Below are 15,296 nucleotides of genomic sequence, written 5' to 3'. Positions count from 1 at the left end.
GAAATTAGTTGGGGTTTTTCAGATGATCCTGCATCTTTTAGAAAAAAACCTTGCTATGGTAGGAATTTAATTCACAATCTCCATGCTGCCAGACTGGGTCCATTAATCACTAAACCAGCTCTTAATCTGAGCTGATGACAGCCCTGTAGTGGGCACACATTGCTTTACATAGGACGACCTTCCTCTAGTGGGAGATTCTAAACTGCACCTCACGATGAGATGGCAGTGCCCACTCCTTCCATAATTCACCCATTCATCACCAAAAACTCTTGAGCTCATTGAGCAGCTTGGGGAGTTGAGAGGCAGGCTGAGTTTATGATGAAAAACTGACACTTCCTTCTCTCGTCCACAGACAGGCTAGCATTTTCTGCTTCTGATTCCCAGCGCCTCCAGTTGGGGAATTTGCAGGAATGATGAATTTGAGATTTAAGTCAGAACAGCCATGATCATAATGAACAACGGAGCAGACTCAAAGGGCTGAATGGCCTACATTTGCTCCTTGTTTGCATGGATGACTATGTGGTATGGAGCCTGGCTTGATTGATCTGCCTTTGAAAGACAGGAACAGCACGCTATCACTACATCCGCAATTCTCGTTCTTCATTCAGTTAGATCAAGACAATTCACTTGTCTCTCATTCACCTGTCTTGGTTGGGTAGCCCTTAATACTACCTTAGCCCCAACAGGGCGTAACAACCATGGATTTCCTTTGGATTGATCCACCATTATAATTAGCAAAGTTTCTGTAGGCTGACGGACTGACCCAGAGACTCTCCCAGTCTGGAGAGATTTACAGAATGACAGTCAACCTGTTTGGCCATGTTATGACCACATCTTCCAATCAGTCCTGAAGTGGGATTCGAACCTTGCGTTTCAGGCCCAGAAGTGGCTCTGTCACAAGGCCTATTTTCCTTACTGCCCTACTCGACAAAAACCTGTCGACTGTCCAGTTTGAATGGACCCAGCTGTTGGGCTTTGGCTTTGAAGTTACATTCCTCATTGAAATGAATGGCATCCTCCGCGGTAGAGTGTGCTCCTCCCTATCACAGGCATCGCTGGTAAGTCTGTGCAAGGAAGAAGGCCTAAAATGGCAGAGACCTTTTGCCTCATAAATAAATAACATTCAATTGGAACATCATGCGAGTATGTTAATAAGATAGTTCCTGATATGGCCCAGCATGATTTCACACCAGACATTTGCTTTAACATATACATTAAAGGAGATCTTTGAGTAACTTTCTTCCAGTTGGATTTTCCACCACGTCAATGTTCCATCTTTTCGAAAGAGATTAGCATCCAAAGGCTAAAGGGTTAATCCACCTGCTTCAGTCAACCAGCAGGAACGTCATTGTGTTCCTCCTGATGAACATCATCTAAACACTTCGCAAAAGCTGTAAAGCAGAACAAAAGGCCAAAATTATCAAAAAGAAATTGCCAATAAAGCTCACTGAGATTTGCAGACAATGCAAATTTACATTTCTGCCACCCACACTTAAAACTCTTCGATGTGAATATGCACGTCCAATAAAACTATTGCCACTAATTAATCTTGGCTTTCCGAAATCTTCTTCGTACCAAGGTACTTCAAAAATCACACAAACAACAAAAGCATAAACATCCTATTAAAGCTCCATAAAAACAGTCAACCACACTCTTCCTCAAATAATGTATGTATCTGCAGTCACACTATGTACAAATTGAATTATCGGTAAAAATAATTCCTACTAAAGGTTTAGCAATGGGTGATGTGCTTGAGTCCATGGATGATCATGGGATGGTCATCACTGGACTATTTGGAGCGAAGGACTCTGGGAAAGCTGCTACTGGTACCTCAAGAGCTGAATGGAAACCATTTCAGGGTTTGAGATCACAGCTTGATATTTGAACACTCGCTATCCAAACACGAAAACATTTAAGCTACCTGGCCTTGTTTTTTATCAATCAAAATACCCCATGAATTATTCTGTCAAGAGTATACCTATTGCACAGCATCCTTTGTGCCCTTTCTCCTCTCTCTAGCAGAACTAAGATTTTTTTGAATTCCTTGTCAAGATTTGGTATCACAAAATAGCCTCCCTACTGTATCATTCACTCCTTTGTTTCATGTCTCCTCTCTTTTGAAAGAGTTCACCACCTGCACAGCTCTATAAAGTGTTTCTTCCTGTACAGATCCAGAATACCATTTCACAGCATTTCTTCCAGAACAGGCACCAGTGACTACATTAGCAACATACAGCAGTTTCAGGGTCCACAGAATCCATTCACAGGGGTTTCCTGACTTTGTGCTGTCCCCCGGCTTACAGATCTCCTTTCTCCACATTAAATTCACAGGTTGCTGCTGACTTCCATTCACTACTACCACACCTGATCCCCTCCCCCAACCCCCGGACCAGTCTGTTCCCTTAGCTCCAGATCATCTCAACCCTCAGTTTCTCCTTTCAGTGCAGCACTTACTCCTTGCCAGTGTTCCTGAGCTCAATAAGGTGCTTTTAGACCCATGACATACTGCCACCAAATTTGCCCGGCAACAACTCCATTTGCTAGGCTGCTGCCTTGACAGGGGAGCTCAGATGTTGACAGAGATCATAGGAAGCATCATGCCTTAACCCTTTCCCATCCTCATCATGTTTCAATAAACATTGATCACGTGAGGGTACACTACCCACAGGGCTTGTCTGGGGCACTAAGTGACGATTGCACCTCAGACTCCTATGATTGTAGTGCAGCACCATGCCAACCACTGCCATCTGAAATCTCCACAATGTTAAAAATTTCCAATTCCTGCTCAGCCTCTAGATCTTACCCTGCAATGAGGTTCTACCCTTCAAAAAATAGTGATGGGACACTGCATTCTGGAGGGGGCTTGTATCCCACCCACAGTAATGGTGGTAGACACTCCCAAAATCCAAGACAGCCATATTTATCACATCATTGCAGAAATCCCACCCCAAAATTATATAGGACCAGAAAACGCGTTCACAGCACTTGTTCCACAACGGGCACCAGTGACTACATTAGCAATATACAGCAGTTCAGGGCCCACCAGAGAAGGTAGCCCATTGCAGCCTACAGTGGCACTGTCTTCCATTTGGCACAAGGTGGTGCCAGGCATCGCAAAGGGTCCTCGGTCAACATGCCCAATGATGGGTTGTACCCACTGCCATATCTACACAGAACAATCTCGGTTATCCGAACATCCATTATCCAAATTTCGGATAATCTGAACAAGATCTCATGGTCCCGTAAAAACGTTATCCAATCAATCAATTATCCAAACGATCAGGTATCCGAACAAAATACTCCCCAACCGTCTTATTCAGATAATCAAGGTTGTTCTGTATTGATCTATTGCATTCATCGACCGAATGAAACGCTTGGGCAATTCTACCTTCAAAGCAAAGTTAAATTGGACAGCCAGTCTTCTTGGTTCTGTTACTGGGAAAGGTCCTGTCAGTGGGGGAGAGGGAGCATGGCCAGTTGGGTTGGGAGGAGGTTTGGGGGGGGGTTCATACTTTCAGACCATGCCCCAATCCTTTTGGGTTAGAGTCAGCCTAGCAGGAGTTGGATTAAAATGCTCCCTCCATAAATTCACACTGGATTTACAATCTTCACCCCCTAGGAGAAAGTGAGGACTGCAGATGCTGGAGATCAGAGCTTAAAAATGTGTTGCTGGAAAAGCACAGCAGGTCAGGCAGCATCAAAGGAGCAGGAGAATCGATGTTTCGGGCATAAGCCCTTCTTCAGAAACCATTTCAGGGTTTGAGATCACAGCTTGATATTTGAACACTCGCTATGCAAACTGTGATAGGACTCCAAACACGAAAACACTTAAGCTACCTGGCCTTGTTTTTTATCAATCAAAATACCCCATGAAGTATTCTGTCAAGAGTATACCTATTGCACAGCATCCTTTGTGCCCCTTCTCCTCTCTCTAGCAGAACTAAGATTTTTTGAATTCCTTGTCAAGATTTGATATCGCAAAATAGCCTCCCTACTGTATCATTCACTCCTTTGTTTCATGTCTCCTCTCTTTTGAAAGAGTTCACCACCTGCACCATTCCTGAAGAAAGGCTTATGCCCGAAACGTCGATTCTCCTGCTCCTTTGATGCTGCCTGACCTGCTGCGCTTTTCCAGCAACACATTTTTAATCTTCACCCCCTCCCAACTGAGTCTCCCTCAAATTTAACTTTCACACAATGGATTGAGAACAACAGGTTTAACAGGAGAGAACAGAACCACGTTGCCTGTTCTCCATTACCATCACATCTGTATCTCAGTTCTAGCTGTGCATCCAGATCAGAAAATGATACAGCACAGGATCTATCATGTCCATGCCCAGAAATCTCATTGCCTGCTGCTTCCCATAATCCCAGTCTCACAGGGTAGCTGCAACTAATATCAGCACAAGCCCCATAGACTGGAGATCAAATCTGGGATCTGGGAATTGGTCAACCATGGCCATATTTGAGTGTCAAGCAGAAGGCAATCGGCCTGTCATTTCAGTGCTGGCTCTCTGCAACAGCAACACAGCTAGCCCCTCTCTCTGCCAAAGTTAGAGCATAACCCCCTGAGCCACAGTTAACATTGTTAGACACAAAAAAAAACTGCACACACCCTTGAATCCAAATAGACAGGCAGGAGGCTGGAAGAACACAGCAAGCCAGGCAGCATCAGAAGGTGGAGAAGTCGACATTTCGGGTGAAACTCTTCTTCAGGATAGTTAACATTGTGCCATCGACTGCACACTAGTTGGCGACAAATCCAAGAACGGGCACATCTGAATATAAAACTTAGCAAGTACTTGTGAAGCTAAGGGAGCCCTTTGTTTATAGTCCAGGTATTTCTGCTGTCTATCAGTCAATGGGAGAGGAGAAAAGGGTCCTCTATAAGGTGTAAATTGAAAAGTTGCTCACGTTTCCATAACAATAACAAATAACTCCCAGCCGACACCACTTAGAGCTAAAATCTCCCCAAATATTTAAGCCAGCATCATTTCTGAATTATCTGTCGGCACCGTAATGGTGTTCCTGCATTCTTTTCAATTTACCACTGTGCTCTCAGCATCATCTATGTCTAAAAGTACAAGATGACGAGTTTTAAATGGTGTCACAGCTAGGAGAAAACTAACACAGTGTAGCCAAAGGCTTCCCTTCCTAGACAAAGTTAGCAGACCTCACTCAACTCCACCTAGCCTTTACCAGAAGGATTGATCTAACCAGTCACCATAGATCCTTAGGGCCCTCCAGTCAGCTTGGGAAGAATGGGAGCTACTGACTAGTCAGGTCAAGATTTATCTCTATTAGCATAGTTTATTCAATGTTTTGACATCATATGTTGCACTCAGACATATGCTATAGTTGGGAGTGAAGGAGCGCCTTTTAACTAAGGGAAGAAACATGCATCGATTAAATGCAGACCGCCACACTGATGATGATATGCTGTTGAATGCCCACCTGCAGATGGGAAAGATAGTTAATTTTTCCCACAAGCGAAGAGCATCGCTGAATCACCATCCGCATAGCAGCAGTCCACTAATTCCTGATCAGAAATATCAAATACTACTAGATTGTAGTGCAATATCATGTTTCATTCTTATTGCAATGAAACTTCACATCACGAGGCACTGGTGCAGTGAAATTATCATCTTAACCCATGGAATGAGAAGAGACCATCAATATGCTAACTGACAGATAGCAGCGTTCCGTCATAGAAAGACCTGTGAGGACTTTGTAAGTGATAATTTAATTATGAGTCATTAGTTTCCCTTCCAGTCTGACAATAACGTTGTTGGACACTAACATTATCACTCACCGTGGTGGAATAAAATTGTTTTCCCTGTATTGATAATTAGAGGCTGCACCTGAATTGAAGATTCATCTTTTTCTGTAGGCCTCACTATCACGGTGGTTGCAATTGCAATATGCATTTGATAGCCACAGACCTTAAAAAAACTGGCCTCGATATATATTTCAAGGGCTTCAAAATCATTGACTTCTTGAAACACACCCATGTTGCTGAAACTGTGACATCACTGACATACCAACATCACTGTCATCATGATGTCACTGACAGTGGCATTATTGGAACAGTGATGTCATAATTATTGTTATATTGGTGCCACTGTGACATCAGCCATCGTGACATAACTGACACTGTGACACCAGCCATTGTGACAGCGCTGACACTGAGCCATCAGTTTGACATCAGTTCTGCACGATATCACAGGTTCTGTGATACCACAACCAGTATGACATCACTGGCTTGATGACTTCACAGTCACTGTGACATCACTACCATTGAGACATCACTGACTCTGTGATGTCACCGAATGTGTGATGTCACAATGTTTCACCACAATGAAGACCTGACAATGCCAGTATAGGCTGCCCCTGGAGAGCATACACATGTATTCACACACACGTCCATGACTGGAGATACACACTTACGCACGGTCTCACACACACACACACACACACACACACACCCACCACCGATCTGAGATCGCTTTTACTAGAAGCCACATCCACTCGTGCAATTGTTTTCCAGAACCCTGGAGAGGCATTCAGAACGAAGCCATATGGAGTTTTCAGTGGCGAATGGGTTAATCCAGCTTTTAACTGTACAGTATTGGCACTGATATTAATATTTACTATATTAATCATCACCCCCTACACAAAGATGCATCACCCGATGTAACTTGATACAAATGACATGCAGTTAGAATTTTGTCATATTGTACTGGACCAGACATAATATAAATCATGGAATCCGATTCACTCCCATAGAAATGCAATGGGAAAAGAAAACGATGTTCTGTGGTGTTTTGCATGAAGATCAAAAACTTAAAAAATAGAAAACGAAGCAGGTCCATCCGGAACTCCAGTACGTCGTCCAAATGGGGATCTCCTAAATGACAGCTCCCCCTCCCTCCCCCCGATAAGCAGGAGTGACTCCGACCTCAGACATCGGACTCAATACTGGAGAGTTTCTCGTATACGTGTCCGTTGGTGGACCCGTTGAAAGCCCTGGGAGTCTTGTTATTTGCCACACACACCGTCGGTTGGCTTCCTGTGCACATTTCCTTCTGAAACCTGGCCGGGATGGCGTTGAACATGGACGATGCGGCCTTGGCCGATGGGTGAAAGTCGAGGCGGGCTTTGGAAGCGGCCGGGTGCTTGAAGAAGTGCGACTTGCTGCCGTGGAGCAGGCACTGGTCATCGCCGAAGGTGGGGATGAAGGGGTTCTGGGTGACCCGGTCGGGGTACAGGGATTTGCTCAGGGTGTAGCGGCTCAGGTTGTGGCGTTCCGGGGCGGCAGCCTTACCGACGAAGGCCGGCTCCGGAGTCGCTTCGAACATGTGGGCGTACGGGCTGCCCTCCAGGAAGCGGTCCTTCTCCTTCAGGCTGACGCTCCTCGGGGCGATGGCCACGCTGTCCTCCTTCTGCAGCTCCACGAAGGTGTCGTACGAGTGCTGGCGCCGCAGCTTGCCGCGGTTGCGCCGCTGCAGCTTGGTGGAGTCGGTGGGGCTCTGGTGGTACTTGGAGAGGCCGGAGCCCGGCACCAGGGCCTGGTCCACGTCCTGCAGCGAGTTGTCCTCGCTGATGTCGTACAGGGTGGCAGTCTTCTTGCACGCCTCGCACCACAGGCACGGGCCGCCACGGTTGGCGTTCTGGCCGCCGTAGTTGTGCAGCTTGCTGGGGCAGTTGTGGCAGTAGCTGTCGGCCTGGCGCTCGTCGCCCCAGTCCGGCACGCCGCCGGCGCTCTTGTCCCACAGGCCGACCGTCGACGCGTGCAGGTTGGCCTTGGCGGACGGCGCGAACTCGCCCACGTGCACAGGGCGGGGCCGGCTCAGGCGCGAGCCCGGCCCCTCATGTTTGCCGAAGTCGTCGTCGTGAGCCTGGTAGAGGTCGCTGAGGTCCACGTGCTCCCAGCGCGAGCCAGCGTTCTCCTTGCACCGGAACTGGTCGCGGTAGAAGTCGCGGAGCTTGTCCTTGTTGAAGAAGCGCGCCTTCCGGTCCGAGGTGTGCGCCTTGCGGCGGTACGCCAGCTCGATCTCGTCGAACTCCTTCCGCGACTTGGCCGACGCCGGCCGCTTCTTCAGGCTGTCCTTGTACTGCTTGCGCCGCTTGGTGTTACCGATGTTGCCGTAGGTCACCGTGTGCGTGGAGATGTCCGAGACGTCCGAGCGGATCAGGTCGTCATGGGCGTAGCGGTCGTTCTTGAACAGGTACTTGTGGCTCTCGTAGCTGTCGCCGAGCGGCCCCTGGGCGTGCTTCAGGGGCAGGCCGATCTCGAAGGGTTTCCTCGCCAGGGCCCGGCCCTGGGTGCCAAACATAGCGTTGTCGCACTCGTACGGGATGTCCAGCGAGCTGGTGCTGGCGATGCTGTGCGGCCGGTGATGGTGGTAGTGGTCCTGGTAGATGCTGTTGGTGTCCTTGGCGTGGAGGTTGCCAAACGTCCTCTCCACCTCGCTGATGTAGTCGCTGAAGAGGTTGTCGTCGGGCTGGTAGGATTTGCAGTCGGAGTGGGTGAAGCTCCGCCGGTGCTCGGAGACGTCGAAGACCGATGGGTCCCGCCCGATGAAATCGAGGGCGCTCTGGGGGGAGCCGAAGTGTGTGCCGTTGACCCCGGTCAGGTTGGCCATGCTCTTGGCTGTCCGCAACAGCCGCATGATGTTGGAGTGGGTGTCGTTCACGGTGGCGGTGGGGGACTCCATGCAAGACTTGTTATCCTCGATGGGGACTCCATGGATGCAGCTATATATACCCTGCAATAAACCACAGAGAGGATAAGGAGTAGATCGGGTTGTGGGGGTGTGCGCAGCATGAACAAAGAGGCTCAGCTGAAATGTTATTGAAATGCCTGTTAACCTGCTTTAGACAGCAATTATGCAGAATCTGCAGCACAGAAATAGAGCACTGGTCTATTTATGCTCCACATGAGCCTCCTCCTACACTGCTCCATCTAACCCTATCACCTTATCTTCCTTTTTGGGGACAACACGGTGGCTCAGTGGTTAGCATTGCTGCCTCACAGCACCAGGGACCGGGGTTCAAATCCAAACTCGGGCAACTGTCTGTGTGGAGTTTGTACATTCTCCCCGTGTCTGGGTGGGGTTTGCTCCGGTTTCCTGCTGCAGTCCAAAGATGTGCAGGTTAGGTGAATTGGCCACGCTAAATAGCCCGTGGTCATGTTCAGGGGTGTATAGGTTAGGTGTGTTAGTCAGGGGTGAGGGAATGGGTCTGGGTGGGTTACTCTCAGAGGGTTGGCGTGGACTTGTTGGGCCAAAGGGTCTGTTTCCACACGGTAGGGATTCCATGATTGTCCTTCCTCCCCCATGTGCCTTCAAAGCATTTGAGACTATTCCCCTCAAATACTTCACGTGGTGGCAAGTTTGACATTCCCACTACTGTCTGGGCAAAGAAAGCATCCCTAAATTCCCAAATTTGTGGCTGTCTTATCTTCATGGCCCCATTACTGGTGGAATGTTTCCTCCTGAGTCTACCCTGTTCAGATTTTCACAGACTTCCATTACATAATTTCCTTCATCTAAAACAAAAAGTCCCAATCTAATTCAGTCCTTCTTTTGAAACTGGTAACTGCTACCGACTAGTGTCAGGAGTTAGTATGAAGTTATATTGAGTGTGTCACCATGCCTTCTGCTCAGGCAACATTGGAGTTGGCATGTTGGGGGAACTTTAGAACATGCTTCACTATGGTTATAAGCTAGAGGTAGCAGGCAGCTCATAGAATCCCTACAAGGTGAAAAAAGGCCAATTGGCCCAATAAGTCCACACTAACCCTCTGAAGAGTAACCCACCCAGACCCATTCCTCTACCCTATTATGCTACATTTACCCCTGACTAATAATGCACCTAACCTTCACATCCCTGTGACACTATGGGCAATTTAGCATGACCAGTTCACATAACCTGCACATCTTTGGATTGTGGGAGGAAACCGGAGCACCTGGAGGAAACCCATGCAGACAAGGGGAGAATGGGTAAACTCCACACAGACAGTTGCCTGAGGCTGGAATCGAACTTGGGTCCCTGGCGCTGTGAGGGAGCAGTGCTAACCATTATGCAACCATGTCTCTTCTGGGCCAGTTGCACATTATTGGAAGTAACCTGGTATATTGTTAGAGACATCACAATAATGCTGTTCCACACTGACTTTTGTGACCATTATTCATATAGAGTCAAACAATTTGTACAAAAAGCATATTGGATAAAGGTCATGTTTCTATCTATTATTAGAATGCAGACTGAATAACAGGCAGTGAATTGCCCTTCCATGGGATAGGGAGTTTATTGCCGATGCCAATATTTATTGCCCATTCCTAATTGACCCTGAGAAGGTGGTGGTGAGCTGTCTTCTTAAACTGTTGGAGACTATAGGGGTAAGTGCACTCACAGTGCTGCTGGGGAGGGAGTTCCAGGATTTGGATCCAGCATCAGTGAAGGAATGGCACTATTATGATGATGCTATGGCTTTAAGAGGTTGTTTTGTCCTTTTTTTTAAGAGTGGTTTTAAGACTGAGGTGCTGAGCCATTTAGTTGGCAAGTCAATACAGTAAGCAGTTTGTGAGGCCTTGTTTTTTTTAATGTTGGAACAATAGAAGCAGCCTGAATGTCTGGCCAGCTCTCACAGACCAGGATTTCTAGTTGATTTTAGATGAGATTCCCGACAGTGTGGAAACAGGCCCTTCAGCCCAACTAGTCCACACCGACCCTCAGAAGAGTAGCCCACCCAGACCCATTTCCCTCTGACTAATGCACCTCACACTATGGGCAATTTAGTATCGCTAATTCACCTGACCTGCACATCTTTGGACTGTGGGAGGAAACCAGAGCACCCAGAGGAAACCCCCACAGACACAGGAAGAATGTGTAAACTCCACACAGACAGTCACCAGAGGCTAGTATTGAACCTGGGACTCTGGTGCAGTGAGGCAGCAGTGCGAACCACTGAGCCACTGAGGTTTAGCTTTAAGCAGTTGCTGTTGTGGACTTGAAGAGATAGAAGCTATTTTCCCTCTCTTGATTGCAGCCAAAAGCTGGGGGTTCTCTTCCTGGGCTGCTGGATTGCATGTGAGACAAAGTCTGTTATCCTGACTTTGCCTTTTTGCCAAGGGGTGAGTTTATGGAACGTTACTATGGAACAGTTAATTAGTAATAATTATGGTATCTATGCTTCTGTTACATTTTCCAATAGAGGTAAGTTATTTAAAATTCCTCTTTCTTTTACAAACTGAAAGACCAGCCGATGCTGTAAATCAGAACTTCTGAGGAAAGGTCACTGGAACTGAAACGTTAATTTTGATTTCTCTTCACAGATGCTGCCAGACCTGCTGAGATTTTCCAGCAGCTTCTGTTTTTGTTTCCTTTTTTTGTTGTTTTTAAATGAACTGTGTTTTGCTTAACATTGAGTAGTTTGACCAGTCGCTTTGCATCTGAAACACACACTTCAAATTTGCCTTTAAAAGAAGAAAATGTTAGGGTCCTGGCTATCTTCTTAAAATATTTTGAGGGGATTTGGTCTGGTCCATGGCACTATGCAGCCAAGTTAGGACAATGTTGGTAAGTTGCAAGTGGTGGTGTTCCCATGTATGTACTGTCCTTGTCCAAGGTGGTAGATGTCACAGGTTTGGGTGGTGCTATTCTACCTGGCACACTATTCCATACCCATTTGGCACCTGCAAAGTACAAGACATGGCTTGGCTGGTGGTGAGAAGGGCTCTGCCTGTGAGATCCTTTATGCACGCCCGGACTCTCAGCCGCACCGCACGCTGCCCTCGAAGCGGCTGCGGGGGGGACGAGACTGTCACACACCTCCTTCTGGAATGTGCCTACGTAGAGGAAGTCTGAAGAGGAATGCAGTGGTGTTTGTCGAGGTTCGTCCCGAGCAGCGCCGTGACACGGGACTCCGTGCTCTACGGTCTGTTCCCCGGGACGCACACCGAGACGAACATCAACTGTGCCTGGAGGGTCATAAACTCGGTGAAGGACGCTCTCTGGGTGGTCCGAAACCTGCTGATCTTCCAGCTGAAGGAGTTGACCCCGACTGAGTGTTGCAAACTGGCACATTCCATGGTCCAGGACTACGTGTTGAGGGACGCGCTGAAGCTTGGGGCAGCTGCCGCCAAGGCGCGGTGGGGAAAGACCACTGTGTAAAGTCTGCCTGCCTAACGAAGAACAGGGGGCCCTGCTGGGTCATTTGGGCTCTGCTGACGCCTCGGCTAATTATATGGGCATATGATCAAAAAATGTACAGACCTGTATAAAAATGATAAGGTTTGATTTCTGTATGTACATGTTTACATATGTATGGCATGACCAACTGTGCAGACCATCAAATTATTTTATGAATAAAGTATATTTTTGAAATAAAAAAAATGTACAAGTGACAAAGGTGGTACACACTGCCTTTGTGTGCCGATGGTAAAGGGAGTGAATGTGACAGATGGGGCAACAATCAAGCAGGTTACTTTGTCCTGGATAGTGTTGAGATTCTTGAGTGCTGCTGGAGTTGCATGCATCCAGACAAGTGGGGAATATTCCTTCATACTCCTGGGCTTGTGACTTGTAGGCTTTAGAAAGATAGGAGGTGAGTTATTCGCTGCAGAATTCCTAACCTCTGACTTGTTCTCGTAGCCCTAGTTTTTATATGACTAGTCCAATTTAGTATCTGGTCAATGGTAACCCCTAAGGTGTTGATTACTGTGCTGCAAATACATCTTTTCACACAAATGACCCCTTCTCCATTTTAAAATGAGAAATGTCTTCAGTTCTGACAGGAGATTCTGACCAAGGCTCCTTTAGAAATGTAAAGCTGTACCTCTCATTCTGTCAGCTGTCTCGCAGTGCAGAATTGTGGAGGGGAAAACAAACACACGGCCTTTTCACAAGCAGTCAGACACCCTATTGTGAAGTTTAAAGTTCCAGAATCACAGGCAGCTACTTTAACAGCTGCTATCAAAAGTAGAAAGTTAGAGTGTCAAGTGGGTATGAGATAGTGTGCCAGGTGGAATAGGGTGCCAACTGGGGTCAGGCAAATGCACCAATGCCCTAGAGGACCATAGGATTGCTCTGTCAGATTTTAACCTGAGGGTCACCACATCTCAGGTGAGGGATGAGAGGACAGGACTTTCAATGGTCACCTCAGGCAGTGTGGGAATCAAACCCATGCTGTTGGTGGAATTCTTCAAGGCAAGGCAGCCATCCAAACTAACTAAACTCCCAAGGTGGTAGATATCAGGGACTAGGATGCCAGATGTGTATGGCGTAGGATGCCAGTTGGGTAGGGGTTGGCTGCAAGTTGGCAATGGGGCTAGGGAAGTGAAGCAGTGTTCAGGGTAGGTTGAGATGGATGGTGCACATTGGCTGTGGTTTAGGAGAATCAGTGTTTGGGGTTGGGGGGAGCGGTGGTTTGGTCTAATGGGGGACAGAGCCAAATCAGGTCCAGAGCAGCAGAAGGTGTTTGAGGGGGGTCCATGGCAGATCAGGCACTCGGGGAGGGGGAGCTGTTCCAGAGAAGGGAGAGCAGGGACTGGATCTGGACTGCAGAAGGGATGTCCATCCAGGTGGAGAAAGGAGAGTCTAGGGATGTGTAAGTGGATTGCGGGAAGTGTAGTTGGGGGTGATTGAGGTAGGTATGAGCGTCAGTCTAACTTTTCCTGAGTAATTATTTACTTAATTTCATTGCAACCTTCCAAAATCTCCCATTGAAAAGGATACTTTCAGAAGGCTTCCTGTGTAAGGGAGTTGCTCAACAGCTTATTCAATTTCCCAGGCAATTCCTTTAGACTCTGCTAAGCTGTGAATTCTGCACAGTCTGTGCACAATTCCCATTCTGTACTGGAATAATGACTGACCATTGGAAAATCTGGACCAAAACATATATAAAGTGAAACCCATGGTGTTGGTTTTGTTCAGTGAGTAGCACACTGCCTGAGTCTCTTCACTTCAGGAACATGAACATTTCATTGCAGTGTTGAGGGAGTGTTGAAGATGGAAATGTTAAACATTGGCCCTGACTGACCCCTCAACTGACTGCAAAGGATCATATGGAACAATTGGAAGTAGAGAAGGAAATTATCTAGCAAGGTCGCATTTATTGCTTGTGGGAGCGTACTGTGCACAAATTGGAAAACATTTCTGTCCACATGACAAGAAGTAACGCCTTCAGATCTCCCGAAGATATGGTCAGGTGTGACAGAAATCAGGTGAGTGGTTGAGAGGTGGGTCATAGAGATGATGGATAAAGGGAAGGCATAATAGGAAAATTGCAGAATGGGTTTCAAAGACTTCATATTTTCACCTACTTATTAATGATGAAGGACCAGAGTCTTGTATTTCCAAGTTTGGAGAGTATACCAAATAAAGGGGAACAGTGTATTTTGTAGAAAGAAGCACTATAACAGGGTATAGTCAGAAAGTGAACAGACAAAATGACAGCTAATTATCCTTTAATTACACACAGTTTGGATCATAGCTTCCCTACAGTGTGTAAGCAGGCCATTCGGCCCACCAAACCCACACTGAAGAGCATCCCACCTAGACATTTCCCACTACCCTATCCCTGTATTTTCCATGGCTAATCCATCTAGCCTGCACATCCCTGGACACTATGTGCAATTTAGCATGGCCAGTCCACCTAAGCTGCACATCTTTGGATTGTAGAAAGAAACCGGAGCACCTAGGGAAAACCCACACAGACATGGGGTAAATGTGCAAACTCCTCACAGTCGCTGAAAGGTAGAATTGAACTTGAGTCCCTGTAGGGGAGCAGTGCTAACCACTGAGCTATTGTGCCACCCCAGTGGTTTGGGAGTTAAACAACCGAAGAATTGTACATTGGCTACGGAGTGTCTTCCCATCCCGGCAAAGTCGCAGGACTTTTTTTTTTAACAGTTTTCAATGAACAACAAGACCGTACAAAATTACAAGATTGCCTGAACCCATCAAGACTTTAACAGAAAGCAAAATCCTTTAAATAGACAACAGGAGAGAGACAGGGAGAGGACTGTAATGGAAGATACGGCCAAAGTGATTGCCCTTCACATTTCATTTAAGGATCTTGGTCAAAAGGAAACAAATATTTGCAGTTATATAGAGGCTTCAGGATGTTTCTAGAATTAGAATTAGGATTTCTACAGTGTGGAAACAAGTCTTTCAGCGCAGCAAGTCCACACCGACCCTCTGAAGAGTAACCCACCTTGGTCCATTCCCCTCTTACTCTACATTTATCTCTGACTAATGCACCTAACCTACACATCCCTGAACACTATGGG

At 47.0% G+C, this 15,296-nt stretch overlaps 1 protein-coding gene across 3 annotated transcripts in view; it reads right to left on the bottom strand.

Moving 5' to 3' along the window:
• Positions 1-4,112: 4,112 nt before the first annotated feature.
• Positions 4,113-15,296, bottom strand: part of LOC122542272 (glutamate receptor ionotropic, NMDA 2B-like) — a 396,244-nt gene continuing 385,060 nt past the window's right edge. For all 3 annotated transcript variants that reach the window (XM_043679844.1, XM_043679846.1, XM_043679847.1), the window contains one exon: positions 4,113-8,768. In XM_043679844.1, coding sequence (XP_043535779.1) covers positions 6,960-8,768 — 1,809 coding nt within the window. In that variant the 3' untranslated portion in view covers positions 4,113-6,959. The remainder of the gene's footprint in view (positions 8,769-15,296) is intronic.

Source organism: Chiloscyllium plagiosum, chromosome 39 (genome assembly GCF_004010195.1).
Source record: "Chiloscyllium plagiosum isolate BGI_BamShark_2017 chromosome 39, ASM401019v2, whole genome shotgun sequence".
NCBI classification, from domain to species: domain Eukaryota; kingdom Metazoa; phylum Chordata; class Chondrichthyes; order Orectolobiformes; family Hemiscylliidae; genus Chiloscyllium; species Chiloscyllium plagiosum.
Note: the sequence above shows the minus strand (reverse complement) of the source record. Positions and strands in the feature narration are given on the sequence as shown.